This window comes from Cnephaeus nilssonii, assembly GCF_951640355.1.
Source record: "Cnephaeus nilssonii genome assembly, chromosome: 7".
NCBI classification, from domain to species: domain Eukaryota; kingdom Metazoa; phylum Chordata; class Mammalia; order Chiroptera; family Vespertilionidae; genus Cnephaeus; species Cnephaeus nilssonii.
The window spans coordinates 90112591-90131333 of NC_137078.1; the positions used below are offsets into that span (position 1 = coordinate 90112591).

Consider the following 18743-nt stretch of genomic DNA (forward strand, 5'->3'; position numbering starts at 1 on the left):
GTTTCCCCAAGTGAGCGACTCCCACCATTATCTGCTCCGGGCAGAGACCCCAGGCCTTCAGGAGGCCCAAATGCCTCCCAGCCAGGAGCTCCCAGCCCCGGCCCTGGAACGGAACCCGCTGCACCAGGGACCCCAGGGAGCTCACGAGGCTCTCCTTCCACTAAGCCCCGTTCTAGAAAACTCTGGGCCTGAGAGGCGCTCTGTTTGACAAGACATTACGTCATTTAATAAAAACCGTATCTCTTTATTATCACAGCTAAAATCAGGTTAATTTGTAAAATTCTACTAACTTGAGAGAAAACCTGAAATCCAGAGACATGATGATGTCCTTAAATTGCTTCAGAGACTCAGAAGCCGTGGAGCCAGAGGGGCCTCCAGGTTGGGGGAAAATGTGCCCCGGTTTTGAGACTCGACTCGGGGCTGGGAGCTTGGAATTGGGGGGCTCCTAATTGACAGACTGTGGTCTCACCTCCTCTTCCCAGGAGCCCCCCAGGAGGCCCAGCCTAAGAGCTCCCTTCTGAGCCCAGGAAGCAGGCTCTGCACTTGGTCAGCAAGTATTTGTTGAATGTGCTGTTGAGCTGACGGACAGTAATCCTCACTGTAATTATCGGGTCCACGTCAATCAGCACCTCAGGGACTGTTTGCTTATTCTGTCCCTCGGTTATTCCTTCACCCAAATTCCCTGAGCATCTCTGGACCTGAGCTCAGGAAGAGCTGGTCCTGCGCTCAGGGAGCTTTCAGAGCCGAGAAAGGCAGACAAGGACACATGTGGTGACATCTTGGCGTGATGCGTGGCACCAAGGCAGCACGTGACAGTCTTCATTCATCGAGTCCCTGACCATTCGGAGTTCATCTAAGACCTTGCCAGTTAAGACCGGCCCTGGGGTGCAGGCTGCCCGGGTTCCATTTCTTATCTAACCTCTTCACCTAAGCTAAGTGCCATGGGGCATGTTGCTGGGCCTCAGTTTCCTCATCTGTAAAATGGGGGGCTCCGAGGGCTGATGTGAGGATAACGTGAATGCATACACATGCATTCATGCCAGGATGCTGCCTGGCACTTATTATTACAATTCTATGTCATCGGCATTAATACATCATTTGGCAGAGAGGAAACAGGCTCGGGGAGCTTGACTGCCTCGCCCTAGTCACCCCCCCCCCAACCTTCGCCACGCCCCCAGCCAGAATGCAAACTCAGAGGTGTCCCTGGCCTTGGAGGTGGCCACTCGCCAGTGGGCGGTTCTCACACGCTCCACTAATACCCATATGGCTTGGACGTGTCAAGGCCAGATTAATCCGCGCAATGAAATAAAATAATCTTTAATAAGAATACTAATCACCAGGCCTCGGGGAGCCCAGAGACCTGGAGGCAGAGCCGGGAATTAATGGCCGAGACAGATGGAGCAGCTCTGGGCTGGGGCCTGGCCCTGCCCGTCGGCCCCGGGCGCTTCCGGAGCCTGCGTGTGCCCGGCCCGTGTGGCCGCGGGCCAGGAGGGGCCCCTGCCCCTGCCGAGGGCACCTTGCCCAGGCCGCCTGTCAGGCCAGCAGCTGCCCGCGGCCCTGGCCACCTCTCCCTTCTCCCCCGCTAAGAGCTTGAGATTTGACAAATAAGGTGTCCGCCGGTGGACGACCAAAGGAAATTAATTCTAAATCAGATTTTAAACACAGTCAGGAGGCAAGAGAGCTCGGCGTTCATGCTCCCCCTCCGAAATGAGACTCCGATATTTATAGAAAGATGATTAGGGCGGTGGAGGGTGATTTATAGTCTGTGTCCAGGTGACAGGAAGGACGGAACGGGGACTTCGGGCTGGGCTGCTGCTCCCCAGGGTGATACTCTCGAGATCCTCCCCTGTCTGGGGCAGGGGGGGGAGGGGGGGAGCGCCAGGTGTGGGGGAGGTCACTGGGTCAGGAGCTGTGAGGCCTGGGGAGCTTCCTGGTCAGGGGGCTGATTCAGTCCAGCACCCCGAGCTGTGTGCCCTGGGGCCTGTCATGTCACCTCTCTGGGCCCCCATTTCCTCACTGGTAAGCTGCATGAGCTCCATCTGGCTCTGATATTCTTCTGCGGGTCTCTGAGGCCTGAGGGCAGTCTCAGTCAGGCCGCCAAAGAGCGCTGTGACCAGCTAGGTCCCTTCTCCTGGGCGTTCTCCGTGAAGTCAAGCACAGCCCACTTCTGAGGGGCGCTGTGAGGGCGAAACTTGAGAAACAGGATCCTGGAGGCTAGCAGGTGGCTGTCATGTGGCCTGGCCTCTGCTGCAGGCCTCAGAGGTGCGGGGGGGGGGGGGGGGGGTGCGGGGGGCACTCAGGACTGAGTTACTCAGGACCCCCTCTTAGCCAGTCCCAGCCCTTCCTCTCCTCACTGTTTGCTCAGAGAGACCCATCCACCGGAGAAGGGGCCCGCAATCTGAGGAGGTCCCACAGCTCTGAGAGGACCCCCCTCAAGTAGCCACAGCCCAGGAAATGCACCCCCATCTGTTCCCAGCTTCTTATTGGTCCCCATCTCCGCACTGTCAGGCTACCCACCGAGGAGGGGGTGGGATGGAGGACACAGCCGGCCTCCCTCCCGAGGGCCTCGGTGTTGGGCCTGTGCTGCTTCCTCAAGAGGTTCCACGGACAATCCCAGAAGCCCACCCACAGGGCAGTCAGAAACCCCCTCATCGAGCGACGTACAACCGGCCTTCTGTCCTAAAACCTCGCTGCCCGCAGGGTACTGTGAATTCATATTTTTTATAAAGCCTATAATTATCTTGCAACTGGCATAATTACGTGTATTGTGATTTAAATGAAAATTCAAAATTTGCTGCAATTCCCTGACCCTGCTTTGCCTTCTCTTTATTTTTTTTATTGCCGTGCCAGCAGCGCCAGGAAATGGGTGTGGCCTTGGCCTCTCCTGGCCCTGGGAGGTTCCGCTGCTCAGGTTTCGGGGTTTCCACCAAGAGCCCTGTCCTTGACCTGCTGTGGCACCTCGGGCAAGGCACAGTCCCCCTCTGGGCTCCACTTCCCGCCTCTGTCTCAGGAGGCTGGGCAGTGCCTCTGAGCAAGGCCCCACCCCTGGAGTCAGGAGGACCGGTCTCCCTCCTACGGGCAAGCGCACCTCAGCGCACACAGGACAAGCACGTGACTTGTGTATGCTTGGGGGCTGGGTAGATCCAGAGCTGGGGGCAGCGGCTGACAGATGTCCACCTGCTGACGAGCCAGTTACTGCCTCACTGTCACCCGGGGAGGAGGGAGGCGGGGCTTCGAGGACACAGGAAGCAGTTCAGGGCTCTGGAGCGAGACACCTGGGATCCGATCCCTCCTGTGTGACTGAGGTTGAGGGGCTCGATGTCTCGCATCTATAAGATGGGGGCATAATACTTAGCTTCGGGAACTATCGTAAGGATGAGAAACTGCGTGAACTCCCCGAAGGCAGGGACTCCCTGAGTCTATGTCCCCGTGGCCTGGGACACAGTTAGATGCTCATCAGAGGGAGTAACTAACATGATGTGTAAGAATCACTTACTAAAGTGCCTGGCACATGGCAAATGCTCAAAAAATCGTCTCTAAAGGACTTTATTATCCCTACAGAATGAGGGGGTGTTGGAAGCCAGCTCTGGTGAGAGAAGCAGTTGGGGTGGGCCAGGAATAAGTTAAACACCTACCCCTGGCTCAGAGCAAGACAGACTAGGTCCCAGCTCCACCTCTCACCAGCTGTGAGACCTCAGTCGGTGACACGACCATCTGAGCCTCAGTTTTCCCATCTATAAAATGGAATTATAATACCTGTCTTGCTACCATGAGCAAATGAACTGATATCTGAGGAATCCCCTTGCAAGCTGTCAAGGCAACAGGGATGCAGGGATGTCTGTTGTTATTATTATTACTACCCAGCCGGGAGCTGAGAAATACAGGGATGTCTGTTATTATTATTATTACCCAGCCGGGAGCTGAGAAATACAGGGATGTCTGTTAATATTATTATTACCCAGCCGGGAGCTGAGAAATACAGGGATGTCTGTTGTTATTATTATTACCCAGCCGGGAGCTGAGAAATACAGGGGTGTCTGTGACAGGGACCAGGAGAGGCTGGGGACCTGGGGAGCCCCGTGCACTAGGCCACAGAGGGTGGAACAAACCCCAAAACAGGCAAATGTCACAGAAGGTGCTTTGAGTCTAGGGTCCAGGAGCAGTGAAGACTCGTAGCAGCTGGGAGCGTGAAGAAAGATTTTTAAGGAAACCAGAGAGCCCCAGAGAGGAGCTGGAAAGGGACTGGTGGCTGGATGGACAATCCTGGTCCCAGAGAATGACCTTGGTCCCCACAGCAGGCTTCACTGTGCTGAGTGGCTGAGCTGCCATGTGTCCAGCCCCCGGGGAGGCCAAGGAAGGGCAGAAGGCAACCAGGCCGAGACCAGTACCAGCTGGGGTACCAGCTGCCTGTCCACACCTGCTCTCCCGTGTTCCTGGGCTCGCGGGATGCTCGGCTGCACCGTGCCACGTGGGAGTCTGCTGACCACACACACACACACAGCTTGAGGTCGGCCCTGCTCCTGGTCCCTGACATGGGAACCCCAGCTGTACACCTGTGGGGGCAGGTGTCATGCTAGTTCATGACCCAGGTGCCCGCAGCTGTCCTCCTTCACCAGCACCTCGGTTGTCCTCTCCCAAGGCCCTTAGTGAGACCCTCCTGAACACAGCGGGTGCTGCAGGTGCCCCTGTGACATGCCCCACCTGCACAGTCCTCCCTGGGGTCCCTGCCCGCAGACCTTCACAATGGCCCCACGCGGCACCCATCCACCCGGGCCTGGCGCCACCTCCCTCCACCCCGCAGGCTAGCGGCTTCGTGGTTCTGAGCACAGACGTGAGAGCCAGACTTCTGGGTTCACATCACAGCTCTGTCACTTCCCAGCTGGGCGACCCTGGGTCAAGCCCCTTTGCCTCTCTGTGCCTCGTCTCCTCATCTAAAAACCAGGACGAGAGCAGTTTCTGTTTCACAGGGAGGGGTGGGATGGAATGAGTCAGTGGTGGAAGGTGCTTAGAGCGTGCTGACCTAAGTCAGCTCCCCGCACTGTTCCCTAGCACAGGTGCGCACCCAGTGGTACCCAATCACACAGGGTCCGGTAGGGTGACCCCTCCACAATGCCACAGAGGGTACCGCCTGGCTGCAGTGCGGTTCCCTCCTCGCCCCCCATCACACACAGACGGCCTGTGTATTTGCTGACCCAGAAACACGGGAGGCTCACCCACTGTCCCAGGTGCTGTGTGCACCACCCAGACGCCTGCTGACTCTGGTGCCCCGCCCCCCACACACACCCCGGCAGCCCTGCCCCGACTGAGCCCACCTGCCAGCCAGCCCACACGGGGCGCGCTCACCCACACAGGCATCCTGCCGCTCCTCGTAGCCGGCGCTGCACACGCACTTGCCAATGGGCACCAGCCACTCGCCCTCGGCACTGCAGTACATCTTGGGCGTGTCCCGCTCCTCAGAGTGCCGCACGCACTGGCCCCGCACCTCCACCAGAGATGAGGAGTCTGCCCCGGTCACCGCCTCCGAGAAGGCAGCCAGGTTGCGCACCATGGTGGGGCACTTCTTGTAGTAGATGCGGAGGGACAGGATGGCGAGGCAGGCCCCGATGTCCTGGAAAGCCAGGTAGAAGCCGCGCTTGCTGAGCGGGCCCACGCCGCGCACCTCCGTGTTGAGCTTGAGGCGCCGCACGCCCAGGTCGGCGCCCGTGAAGCTCTCGTCGGCTGCAATGGTGTCGATCTTGAGGAACTGGCTCTCTTGCGTGCTGGCGCCCAGGTCGCGGTCCGACTCCAGGTAGTAGAGGTTGAAGGTCTCCTTGCAGGTGCCCAGCACGCCGGGCATGCTGTTGCAGTCGCGCAGGGTAAACTTGATCTCGGCGTAGACGCGCCGGGCGCCGTCGCGGGGCACCCAGCTGGTGCGCAGCCAGTTGTTCTGGTTGGGGCTCATGACGTTGCACACCTGGTACGTGTGGATGGGCCGGAAGGACTCGTCCACCTCGTTGATGGAGTCCCACTGCAGCAGAAAGAGCACAGCCCGCTGGAATGGGCGTCTGCCAGTCACCCCTGCCACATGCCCCATGCATCCATCGTGCGGGGGGGGGGGGGGCTGGGGAAGAAGAGGGGTCATTCTCCAGTCTGAGGTAGCTGATCTTGTCTGGCGGAATGTCACAGCTGCCAGATACCAGGCACCCTGCAGATCTGGGGAGGGGTCATGTATGGCCTGTTTACAGATGGGCAAACAGAGGCTCAGACATATGAGCCCCGTGCCCGAGGTCCCATAACGAGCGAGTGATGGAGCCAGGACTGGAACCGATACCACGGCTGCACCTCCCCGGCCTCGTCTCTCTGTGGCCACTCCTATCCCGCCTAGAGTGCGGGGACCCGCCGGGGGAAGTCAGCGAGCCCCCGGGCCAGTTTCCACCGCAGCGCCCAGAGGAGTCTTTCTAATGCACGAGCCCCGCCTCAGATCCTGCGGCAGCGCCCCCTGATCTGGCGCTAGTTCAGACTGATGGGTGGACTTGGCCCTGCTGCTCGTGATGGTCCCTCCGCCCCCCACGCAGGGCTGGGGGCTCCCGGGCTGGCCTGGGTCCGCCCACAGGTGCCAGGAGGCGGGACAGTGGAGTGTGACTGCTGCTGTGCCGGGTGCTGGCCAGGCATCGCTGGGCCAGAAACACACCCCACGCTCCCAGCGGAGAAAACATCTGCAAATCGTGTCTCTGACAAGGAATTAGTATCCAGAACGTGCAAAGAACTCCTACGCCTCAATAACAAAAATACAAGCAGCCCAATTCAAAAAGGGGCAACGGCCCTGAGCAGACATTCCTCTGAAGAAGATATACAGACGGCTAAGTAGCACGAGGAAACATACGCAACATCACTAACCCGTCGGGAAGTGTGACTCAAAAGCACAATGCGGTTCCACGTTGCACCCACCAGCTATTATCAAAACAACAGAAAGAAATAAAACCACAACGAGTTTTGGTGAGGATGAGGAGAAACGGGAGCCCTGGCGTGCTGCCGGTGGGAACGTAAAAGGTACAGGCACCGTGCGAAACAGTATGGTGGTTCCTCAGGAAATTAAACACAGAACCACCACGGGGTCCGGCAATTCCACTTCTGGGTGCGCACACGCTGAAGAAACAAAGGCAGGGACTCAGGGATCCGCACACCCGTATTCACGGCGGCCAGAGGGGGAATCATGCGTCCGTCGGCGGATGAATGGACACAGAATGTGACCTCTCCACACACTGGGGCAGTATTCCGCCTGCAAGGGGGTGACACGTGACAGAGGCTGCAACATGGGGACCCCCGGGACATCGCAGACGGGGATAAACCCGGACAAAAGGACAACTGCGGCATGGCTCCACTTACTAGTGCACGAGGCACTCGGACCGGTCAGACTCAGAGAGACGGGAAGCGGAACGGGGGTGCCAGGGGCTGGGGAGGGGAGTCATCGTTGAATGGGCACAGAAGTTTCAATCTGGGAAGATGAAAAAGTTCTGGAGCCGATGGTGGTGGTGGCCACACCACAACGTGAATGGACTCAGTGCCACTGGACTGCCCACCTAAAGGTGGTTAAGATAAAAGGTGGGAAATTTGGTGGTATGTGTATTTTACCACAATTTAAGAAATATACCTGAAATACTCCCTGCCCTCCAGTGCCTCACAGTCCACTTACAGACAAGCTGGTGGAGGGTGACATGCCAAAGGGGGTGGGCATCGAGGGGGCGGGGGGCAAAACTTGCTGTGGGGCTGAAGCAGGAACCTCTTGCAGGGACGGGAGGGGAGAGCCCAGTGAGGCTGGACGTGTAAGCCGTGTTCAGCGAGCACCAAACAGCCCAGTTTGGACACAGAAGAGTCACATCGAAGATGCCGCGTTGACCTGCTGTGTGACCTTGGGCAAGTCGCTGCTCCTCTCTGGGCCCGTTTCCTCAGCTGCAGAAAGCCGGTTAGTGAGGAGCAGTCACGGGTGGGCTGAGTTCAGTGGACTCCTGAGGGCTCTGAGGAGGGGCTGGGGGCCGAGGGCAGATGGAGGGGCCAAGCTCTGGGTCCCTGTCCTAGCTCCACCCGAGATCAGTGTCTTCATCGTCTCTCTTGGGACTGTATGTGCAACTGCCCTTGAACTAGAGCTCCTGTTACTTAAGCAGGGGTCTCGGAGGGGTAAATCAGACAGGGAAGGAGGGGTACCATGCAATTTCACCGATATGCAGAATCCAGAGAACAATATAAACGAACAAATAAAACAGAAACAGACTCATAGATACAGGGAGCGGGCTGTGGGTTGGCAGGTGGAAGGGACGTGGGGGGCTGGTGAAACGGGTGAAGGGAGCAAGACGTCCAACTGGCAGTCACACAATAGTCCTGGGGGTGCAGGGTACAGCACAGGGAACACAGTCAATAATACTGCGATAACTGTGTGGCGCCAGCTGGGTTCTGGACTTGGGGGGCGGGTACGATTGTATAAGTGTCTAACCACTGTGCTGTACACCTGAAACCAATATAAAACAATACTGAACGTCAACTGTAACAGAAAAAAAAAATAAGAAAGAAATAGAGTCAGAAGAAAAGGGGGACAAAAGGTAAAAGCCACCACCACCCCTCCTCGTGGTGCCCTGAGAAGCCGTGGGGTTCTGAGCTGCCCCACAAGAGGCAGAACGAGGACCACGGGCACCCCAAGTCCTTCCTGGCTGACTCAGCCCCCCTGTTCCACCGCATCTTGGCCAGCGTGTGGTCTGGACCCGCAGCACCCACATCTGTAAAACGGGGCTCAGACAAGCCCACCTCACCGAGGCCTCTTCGGACGGAGAGCTCGGGTCTGGCAGAGAGGCACCGAGGAATGGGGCCGACACGCTGCTGAGCATCTTCCCCACCCACCTGCGCCTGCCCCCCAGGGACCACTGGGGGAGAAGCCCAGCATGTGCCAGCCTCGCCTGAAAGAGATCATGCTTCCTGTACCCCCACCCCAAGAGGACCCCTGCCCTGCACCCCACACCTCAGCTGGGGTCTCTAGGCAGTGCTGTGTCAGTCACATCTGGGGTTAAAGTCACTGTCACAATTAACAAAGCACCGAAGAGCCAACCAGCTGCTCCTTGTCTGTTGCCTGCCAGGGACCGGGATAAATTAATCAGCTCCATTCAGGTCCGTTCCAGCTGCCCCACCGGTGCCAGCCGCCTGACCTGGCCCTGCCAGCCCCAGGGCTGCCGCCGGTGCCCAGAGTGGCAGGAAGTCCTGGAGGCTGGCAAAAAGGTGGAATCCGTCCTGCTCTCCACCTGGGGCACCCCATCCCGGGCTGGGTGCCACTCCCACCCCAGCTGCCTCTCTAGCCCTGGCACCCTCCTCCCCCCACCCCCACCATTGCTCTGGAACTCGGTCTCATTCCCCGAGCGGAAGGCAGTGAGCCAGCTGTGCAGCCCTGGGTACATCACATCCCTCTCTGAGCCTCGGGCTCTCCATATGTAGAATGGGGTAGCCACAGCCTGCCCATTCCACCCACTCTGGGGGACGGGGAGGGTCCAGTGGGACAATGGAAAGGAATGTGCGCCCTCCTCGGAGGCAGCTGTTCTTACCAGAGGTGAAGCTCGCCCAGTGCGCAGCCTGGCGGAAAGCATGGGTTCTGGGGCCAGACTGCCCCCCCCCGGCCCCCCACCCCCGCCCTGAGCTTAGCGGAGATGCTTAACCTCTCAGAGCTCCTGGTTTCTTACCGGTAAACTGTCCTTTCCATGCATCCTCTCATAGATGACCACTCCACCAGCCTGTGTTATCGTGCCCCCGTTATAAGCGTGGAGGTTGGGGGAGGTAAAGGATTTGCCCGAGTCACGCTGATTGGAGGCGGCAGAGCACCGGCTCATCGGGACCCAGCACCTCGGCCTTCAGGCTGAGCCGTCTGCCTGACAATCTGATAACTCTGCTGCTGCTGGAGACAGTCCTGGGTGACCCTGCACCAGGGTGTCTAACAGGCTGCAGGGCCAGGGGGTGGAAGGAGCCTCAAGGACCATCTCCAAAGGGTCCCCACCCAGCTGGGCACTCACTCACCTGGAAGGCATGTTAAACCCAAGACCCAGCTCCTCCCTAGACCCCCTGGATGTCAGCGGCTGCGAGGTTCACCTGGGAGTCCAGCACGGGTTCAAGGCCTCGAGGCTGGGGACCAGGGGTCTCACCTGGCCTGTTCTCTCCCTGGGCAAGCCCCATAGAGACAGGAGGTGGTCTGTAACTCGGGGGACAATGCAGGGCTGCCTCCCAACCTCACAAAGAGGGCAGAAGGGACTCAACTCGGGCTCCAGGCTGAGATATGAGTTCCAGCCCATCACTTGGAACCTGTCCGATGATGAGCAATGATCTCCCAGTGCTCTGAGCCTCAGCGTCCGCATCTGTAAAAGGGGGTGGCTGTCCCTGCTTGCAGGATTGGTGGTGGGGATTAAGAGAGAGAACGTCTATAGATTGTTGAGAGCTACTGAATATAAGTTATTATTTGTCCCAAATGAAATGAGATGACTCTGAGCCATACTTTACAGCACCCTGCAAACAAAAGAATTACAGCGCGAGTGGGAAACACACGCCAGGTCCTGTTCCTCGCCTGCTTAAAGTCCTTCCCACTCCTCGTTACCCTCAAAACCAAGTCCTAAGATCTGAGGGGGACAGAGACACCCAGAGCCAAGCTGCTGCCAGGCCCACTCCCCCTTAGCTGCGGGGCGTCAGGGGAAATGCTGACCCAGACAACAGCCAGGCAGTCCCCTCCTCATGGGCCAAGCCCCTGGCCCCCGGCAGAGCCAAGATCCTTGTTCACCCTCCTCCCCCCTGGGAGACAGCCAACTGGGCACACAGAGGGCACTGCCCAGGGAGAGACGGAGGCCCAGGGAGGTAAAGGGTCACCCCAAGAACCCGGCCTTGGTCTCAGGCAGGCCTGGCCTGCTCAGCCACAGAAGGGGTTCCTACTGCCTCTTGGGCTCCTGAAGCCTGGTGCCCAAGGGCTGATGACAGGAAGCGGACTCAGCTCACTGCTCCCTGGGACCCAGGAGAGAAGGGGAGTTCCGACCTCAGCCACAGGCCACAGGCCACAAACGGCCAGGATGAAAACCCTACCTCAAAGTAAAGAAATGCCCCCTTCATAAATGTGAACTCCTGGTGTCATTATCATCGTTACTGTTATGAACACGATTATCCCTCTGTCCCTAGAGCCATGGAAGCCAGTGTTCACGAAAGAGTTGTGGTACATGACGTGCTCACATCTAAAGCAGGGATGTGCGTGCGTGCGTGCATGTGTGCGTGCATGTGTGTGTGTGTGTGTGTGTGTGTGTGTTTCTGAGCACATTTGTAGGAGGAAATTTATGTGAGATACAACCATAATATCCTATATAATAAAAGCATAATATGCAAATTGTCCCCTCGACTGGGTGTTCGTCCGGGAATTTGACCAGGCGGGGGGAAGGGAGGGAGACCCCAGCCGGCAGCCAGCAGCTGCTGGGGGCCCCTACCAGTGTACGAATGTCATGCACTGGACCTCTCGTATACTAATAACAGTGATGGTGACAATACATTCAGGGAAGGCTCGTCGGTAACAGGCACAGTCTACGATCATGTGTCGTCACGTGCACCCAGGGGGGTGAGGCGGTGACCCAGGGCCCCAGCTTGTCGATGGCAGAGCCAGGACCCCACCAGGCTCATGGCTTGCTTTGGCTTTCCTGCCCCGCCTCCTGGGACTTGGATAAAAGAAGTGGAGGGACCGGGCAGTGCAGCCTTGTCCCTGGAGTTACCATGACCACGCCCCAGGAGAGTGGGAGGGGTGTCTCCCATGAGCAGTGACCCCAAGGGAGCTGATGGGCTGAGCCACATAGGCCTGGGGCTGGCAATGCCAGCCAGGTGGTGCTGATGGAAAAGAGAAGCAAGCAGAGCATCCAGGTTTCCTGGCAGCCCCTGGGGAGGGCAGGGCGGCTGTGAGGGAGGGGACCAATCCTGAAGCCGTGAAAGCCCTGGATAGGGCCCTTCCTGGCCCTGTGCCTCGACAATGACATGTCTTAGGCTACCCTGGGCCCAGCTGTGGCACATCGTGAGTCTGTAGACCCAGGACGCAGGCATGAGGATCCCACATCTGGGGCCTCAGACCTGAAGCACCCGGTGCCCAGCACCAGGGGTGGTCTCTATCCCCAAGGCTGTGTGTGCACGAAACTGTTACGAAATCAGCAGCTCTGTCTCTCGTTGCTGTGTGTCCTTGTGTAAGTGCCCTCCCCTCTCTGGGCCTCTGCTTCGTATTGATCTATCTGATTAGATTCTGTGAGTCACAGCCTCCCTCTGCTCACAGAGGGATGAGGCTGGCCCCACCGTCCATCACTTACCCCGTGAGCCGGATACGTGAGCCAGCCCCAGTCCCCGTGGATGGTTGATGTGTCCAGCAAGTTCACTGCAAAACAACAGGAGACGGAGCACATCAGACCCCTGGGGCCGCCTTCCCTAGCGCCACAGGGGCCACCCGACCCGGCCACGCGCCAGGCCCTGCGCCTACCGATGTCTGTGTGCGTCCACACAGGGCCTTGCTGGTCAGTCTCGCGCCAGCTCCATAGCTCTGTGTCCTCTCTGGCTTGCCCAGTCCACCGAGGCACAGTTCAAGTTCTCTCTCTTCCCTGAAGCCTTCCTCTACCACTTCGGCCAGAACACGATCTCCTGAACTCCCAGAATACACGCTGCCCCGAGAGCCAGCTGCCCCGCATGGTGGGCCGGTGGGATGGCTGAGACGGGCTCAGGAGGCTGGAGGCCTGGGTCATGACCCCGGCTCCGGCACTTAGAAGCTGTGTCCTGAGCAAGTCCCCTCCCCTCCCTGAGCCTCCGCTTCCTCCTCTGTAAAATGGGGCGACAGTGGTTCCTGTCGCACAGGGGTTTGTGAAGATGACGTGACCCTCACCTACGCATGGGGCATAATGGCATTCACAGTTACCACCAAGGTTCATGCTGCGAGGCCATACCTCCCCCAGAGGACTGGCCCAGCTTTATAATCACCAGTGTCTCCCGGGAGATGCCCCGCGCCCAGTAGGTCCTCTGCACACCTGACGCAGAGGGACTTAGGGCAGTAGAGCTGCCTCTCGGTGAGCACCTACTGTGTGCTGAGCTCTGCAAGGAGAGCTTGAGATGCCTCATCTGTGACGCACACAACCACCCTGAGAGGTGGCCTTTCTTATGTCCATTTTATAGATGAAAACACCGAGCCTCAGGGAAGTTCAGGAACGTGCCCAGGGCACCACAGGTGTAGCCAGCAGGGTCGGCATTCAGAGCACCTGCTGTGGCAGCCACAGACAAGGCCCCCAGCCCTGGCAGCCTGGCTCCAGGTGGTGGGGCAGGAGCTCCGGCCAGAAAGCAAGTCTACTTTAAGCCAGACCCTCACAGTAGGGAAACGAGCCCACGATCGGAGCCAAACCCCTCTGGGCTCATATCTCAATACATCTACTTATAGCAGGAGGTCCTCTGAACCTCAGTTTCCCCATCTGTAAAATGGGGATAATAATATCAAAGGGTGGGTGAGGGTCACCTGGAAAGCCTGGAGTCAGTGCCAGCTCCCTGTCCCTAAGTCCTGCCTCTCTCTTCGTACCTCAAACCCACCCACTCCCTTTTCCGCGATAAAGACATCAGGGCTTGAATCCCAGTTCTGTCTCTAACTGCTGTGTGTCCTTGGGTAAGTCCCTTCACCTCTCTGGGCCCCTGCATCCTTTGCTGTATCTGGTGATAGGTGTCCGAGAGAGTTTTTGGCTCCCCGGGGCTTTCCATTTCACTCTCTGTTCATGTACCCCCTCACCCAGCCAGCAATCATGGGTTTCCAACTAACCCGATGGGCAGGCTTGAGCAGCTCTCAGAGGGTTAAAGCAGGCCCTCCTGCAACTCTGCCGGCTGGAAGGCAGAAGCCTGAGCTTTGGATAGCTCGATGCCTGCCCCTCAAAGATGGAGACAAGTGTCCTCAGGAGATGTTGGAGCGAGGATGCTCTTATTTGCTGATTTTCTTTCTCCTTTCACCCTCCCCACGCAATTGGGGAGTTGATAGGAGCAGGCTGGCTAGAGCGAGGGCTTACAGAACCAGGGAGGGGTCCCCAGAGGCCAGGTAGGATCAGGGGATGGATCTCCCCTCCCCGGCCCCGGCCCCACGCGCCAGGGGCTCAGGCAGAGCAGCCTTCCCGCCTCCCTCCCTCCCTCTCAGGCAATGGGAAGAAAACTGGGTCAGGCAGCTCTCTCCTGCTGCCTGGAGGGAGGGAGAGGGGGCCGCACTGCAGTTTCCCCCAGACCAGCAGGGCCTGGTTTGGGGAGAGGGGAGGAAAGAGACCTGTGGACACCCCCACCCCTTCTCCATGCAGCTCCGCCTGCCCCTGCGCAGCGGATACCTGACTGAATGTCCCCTTCCTGGACTCTTCCCCCCGGAATACCCTGACTCGAGGGCAGCTGCCTGCAGACCCCCGCTTTCCAGCCCTCCGTTCCCCTGGGGAGCCCCCCACATTTGCAGCAGATTCTGGACCAGCCAGCCAGGGGGGCTCAGATAATCCAAAGATAAGTCAAATGTCGATTCTATCGGATTCAGGAAGAGCTATAGGATTCCAGGGCTGCTTGTTCTAATTCTTTCCAGATCCTTCTCGGCCCCTCCCCTCTCCTCTTCTCCCTCTGTCCCCCTCTGCCCTACCTCATGTCCCCTCTGGTGGGGGCAGCGGGCACTGAGTGTCTTTCACGGGCAGCTCTGGCCCACGGCCGTTTTCATCGGGGCTGGAGAGGATCCCAGCATCAGGCCCGCCTGGCCTGGCCGGGGTCCCCACGGAGATGCACTCCCTTCTGGTCACCAGGGCTGCCTCCTGCACTGCTGAACCCTGTGACATCTGTGATGTCAATTCCCCCCTCTCTGGGCCTGTCTCCCCACTTGCAAATGTAAGGGTTGGGCTAGATGGTCTCAGGGCCTTTAATGAAGCAAGTCGCCCAACTCCTCCGTGCCTCAATTTCCTCGTCTGCCAGAGTTCCATAGACATCCCTTCTGGGCCTACCTGCCCGGCGGTTCTGGGGGATCAGATGGGTCCCCCTCCTGTGCTGAGAAGAACAGACAATCCCGTAGCCTCTCCTGTTCGACTGTGGAGGCATTATGCGATTCCCTTTTTCTCCAGCACCGTCACCTTCCCCCATTCCATTTCGCTGAGACTAATACTTAAATTGATTTACATTCCCCGAGGACACAGCGCATGATGGTGAGGCTGGAGGATTCGGGGTGGCCAGGGGATGTCAGCCAGGACGCGAATGCCTCCGAGATCACCCAGAGTGGTGGGTAATCCCCAAAAGGGTAATGAAGGCCTGCGAGCCTGGCCGGGCTGACTGTGGGGGGCAGAGGGAGGGGGGATTTCAGGGCCTCCCCCAGCCGGAGGAGGGACCGGATATAGGGGCACTTGACCAGCCTGGGGCACTGCCACCTTTGGGACCCCAGCGGGGAACAGAGCCCCCTCCTCAAGTTCCACCCGTCTCCCTGGCTGCCCGGCTCTGCGCCGGCTGAGCTGGAAGGGACTCCTGGCTGTCCCACGCGGAACATCCCCTAGGTCTCCACCCATGGCTTCTGACCTGCAAGGGGAGCCCAGGCCCGGCTGTGGGTGCCTGCTGCATTGACCAGACAGGTGTGGACAGCGCGTCCCTCCGCCCTGCCGAGCTCCCCACCTGCCTCTCTTTATAGATCTTGCCTCTGCCCCAACTGTTGTCTCTCCGCGGACACAGACCCGTCCTCTCTCTCAGGCCAATGTCTATGCTCCCCCAAAGTCCCCTCCCTAGGGGACTCTGGTGTTTGCTGCTGCAATTCCAGAGGGTGGTGGCTCCACCCCAGGAGAGAGCTGAATTAAGGGATTGAGGGTGCACCACCCAATGCCCAGAGCCTTGATGTCGGTCCCCTCAGAATCCCACTGGGTAAAGCAACCGCCCCCGTCCCTGTACTCAACCCTGGGGAGATTGCTTCTCAGGCCACAGAGCGGAGTCACTGCCCGCCCCTCCTGACCCCTGGTGTCTCAGGGACCTGTGCCCACCCCAGCCAGGCCGTCCCTCTTGCCATTTCACCTTAGCCCCCCTGCTATGGTCCCTGCTCGCATGACCCGTTCCATTGGAAACCATGAGTTTACCGGTGTCTGTGCATTTATTCTGTGCACACGCATTTCCATGGCACGAATGCAAGTTTGAAGGCCTCCTTAGATGTGGTGTCTGCCCACCAATGTGCATATTTTCAAGTGCATGCATCTGTACATACATGTGTGTGCACGCATGTACTGCCTGCATTTCTGTGCATGACAGTGGGCGGAGGGGGGCTGTCACGCACGGGGGTCTCTAGGGGCCTGGGTCTATGCGTGTGAATCCTGCTGTCTCCATGTGTGCGTGTGTGCTTGAGGGGACGGCTGCATCTCTGTGAGCTGTTCGTGTGTGTGTGTGTGTGTGTGTGTGGATGAGAAACACTGACTGGCGCTCCCTTGAGTCTGAAGTTCATGCTCCGGGGTGAGACCCAGGGCGTCAGTCCTGGGATCCTGCACGGAGCACTAGGCCGCTTCCTCTGGGCGGCAGGAGCGGTCTAGGGCGGGGGCCGGGGCTGGGAGCAGAACTCAGGCAGCACCCTGCGTGTGCCAGGTGTGAGGCCCTGCCTTGGTGCCTTGGTTCGGGGACCCTGACGGATGCCCCCTCCCAGCGTTCCTTGTCCCCTCCCATCACCGGCAGGTCACCTACCGAACCCTTTTGGTCCTGACTGTTGAGTTCACAACCCCTGCTCCAGCCTCTCTCCCATGTCCCCTGAGTGACCCGGCTGCCCCAGCCCTGTCCCTGGACAAGACCCTGACCTCCGGGCCTCGCTTGCCTCAGTTCCTCCGCCAGCCCCTCAGCTCTCCCCTCACTGGCTCTTCCTCCCAAGGCCACCCCTTCCTGCCCACCAAGGCTGCCTCCCACCCCCCCCCCATTCCTCCCGGCTGCAGCCCCTGCTCCCCCCCCCCCGCCCTCCAGCCCACCACCTCCCAGACTCTCATCCCTGCCCCTCGGTTCTGGCTTCCCCCAAACCTGTCCTGCTCTCTCTGGTCCTCAGTTCCTGTTCCCCCCTCTCAGTGCCATCCCTGCCCCTTTCCCTCCAGCCTCTGAACCTCATCCTGCGTCTGTGCCCCTCTGTCCCCGCCCGTCCCTGCCCTCTCTGTCCCCTCTCTCCTCTATACCTCTCCTCCCATCTCCTGTCCCCCATCCTGTCCCCCGTCCCCAGTGTCTGGTCCTCAGTTCTCTGTCCCCAGCTCCGAATCCCACAGCGCTGTCCCCCAGCCCCCGCTGCCTCTGCCCCTCAGCCTCAAGCCTCCGGGTCCCGTCCCCTTCTCCATCCCACTAGTCCTGGACCCTGGGGTCTCTCCCGCAGGCAATCCCTGTCCCCCAAGCCCAGGGTTCCCGTCCCCAAGCCCAGGGTCCCAGCCCCGGTGGCGCTCAGGGTCGAGGAAAAGGAAGTTGAGCCTCGATCAGCGGGCGCCGCGCCCCCGTCCCCCGGCCGCCCCCGCCCCGCCGCCGCCGCCGCTCACCTTCGCCGCGCGCCGCGGACACGCAGGTGGCTGCCGCCGCCGCGGCCGTGACGACCCAGAGCGCGGGGGGCAGGCGTCCCCGGGCGGAGGCCATGGCCGGGAGGGCGGGGGCGCCGCTCACCCTCGGCTCGGCCGCGGCGGCCCGCGCGGCGGCGCGCTCCCCGGCTCTCCCGCACGCCCGGCAGCCGGGCGCACACCCCGGCGCACACGCGGCTCACAGCGCACACGCGGGCACCCGCGCCCGCCGCCGCCGCCCCGGACGGGGGCCGGCCCGTCACGGCGCCAAGCCAATCAGCACCGAGGCGAGGGGGCGGGCCGGAGCCGGGCGGCGGACAGCGGCCCGCGACACCCCCGCTGCACGTGCGCACGCCCGCACTCGCCCGCCTGCACCCCCGGGGGTAGCGCGCTCCCCGCGCCCCGTGTCCGCACGTGGCCTCAGGGCCGCCGCGCCCGGTGCCGCGGTCAGGACGCCCCCGCGACACCAGGAGGCACAGACCCACCGGGAGGAGTCCCCGGTGCACACAGGGCGACGCATCCCCCTGCACACTCACCCCTCACTCTCTCACACACGGCTCAGCCTCACTCGCCTACACGGGGGACCTCGCACAGTGACCCACTCGGATGCACACGGTCACTAATAGAGGCTCAGACACCCGCTTAGAGGCCACCTCAGAAAGCACCGTTAGGTGAAAACTCCCACGACTGGGCATGAAGGGGGCACCCTCGGTTGAGAGGGCAGCGGTCTGGAGCTCCAGCTCTGGACCAGACAGAGAAGTGATTACATCCTGACTGTGCAGCCTTGGGCAAGTGTCTTAACCTCTCTGAGCCTCAACCTCTGTGTCTGTAAAACAAGGACAGTAGTATCCGAGTCCCAGGGCTGTTGTGAGATTTACATGCAAGGACGCAAGTAAAGTGCGCCGCCCACGCCAGGCACGCAGCCAGGAGGCTGGCGATGGCAGCTGCTCTCGGACGGTGGGGATTACCACTCCCGGCTTTTCCTCCCTTGCCTTCCCCCACCTCCACTTCCATTCCCAGGAGTGGCCTCTTATCCTGGAAAAGCTGGGGAGGGGGGGGGGGGAAGAAGGGGAGGGCAGGGCCTTGGGGATTCCTCCAGGTGTCAACCCCCCCCCCCCAAATCCCATGAGCATCTGGTGGGCCAAGTTGTCTGGAAGCGGATAAGAGGTCCGCAGCTCCCAGGGGCTGGCCCTCAAGTGGGGGTGCCCCCTGGGG

The 18743-nt window shown here is 59.9% G+C and overlaps 1 protein-coding gene across 1 annotated transcript in view; it reads right to left on the reverse strand.

The window, feature by feature from the left end:
* The window catches only part of EPHA8 (EPH receptor A8), a 33668-nt gene extending 15971 nt beyond the window's left edge, over window positions 1-17697 (reverse strand). The window contains exons 1-3 of the mRNA XM_079776711.1: window positions 17514-17697; window positions 12324-12388; window positions 5344-6007 (exon numbers count right to left, since the gene is read on the reverse strand). Coding sequence (XP_079632837.1) covers window positions 5344-6007; window positions 12324-12388; window positions 17514-17607 — 823 coding nt within the window. The 5' untranslated portion in view covers window positions 17608-17697. The remainder of the gene's footprint in view (window positions 1-5343; window positions 6008-12323; window positions 12389-17513) is intronic.
* Window positions 17698-18743: the final 1046 nt, after the last annotated feature.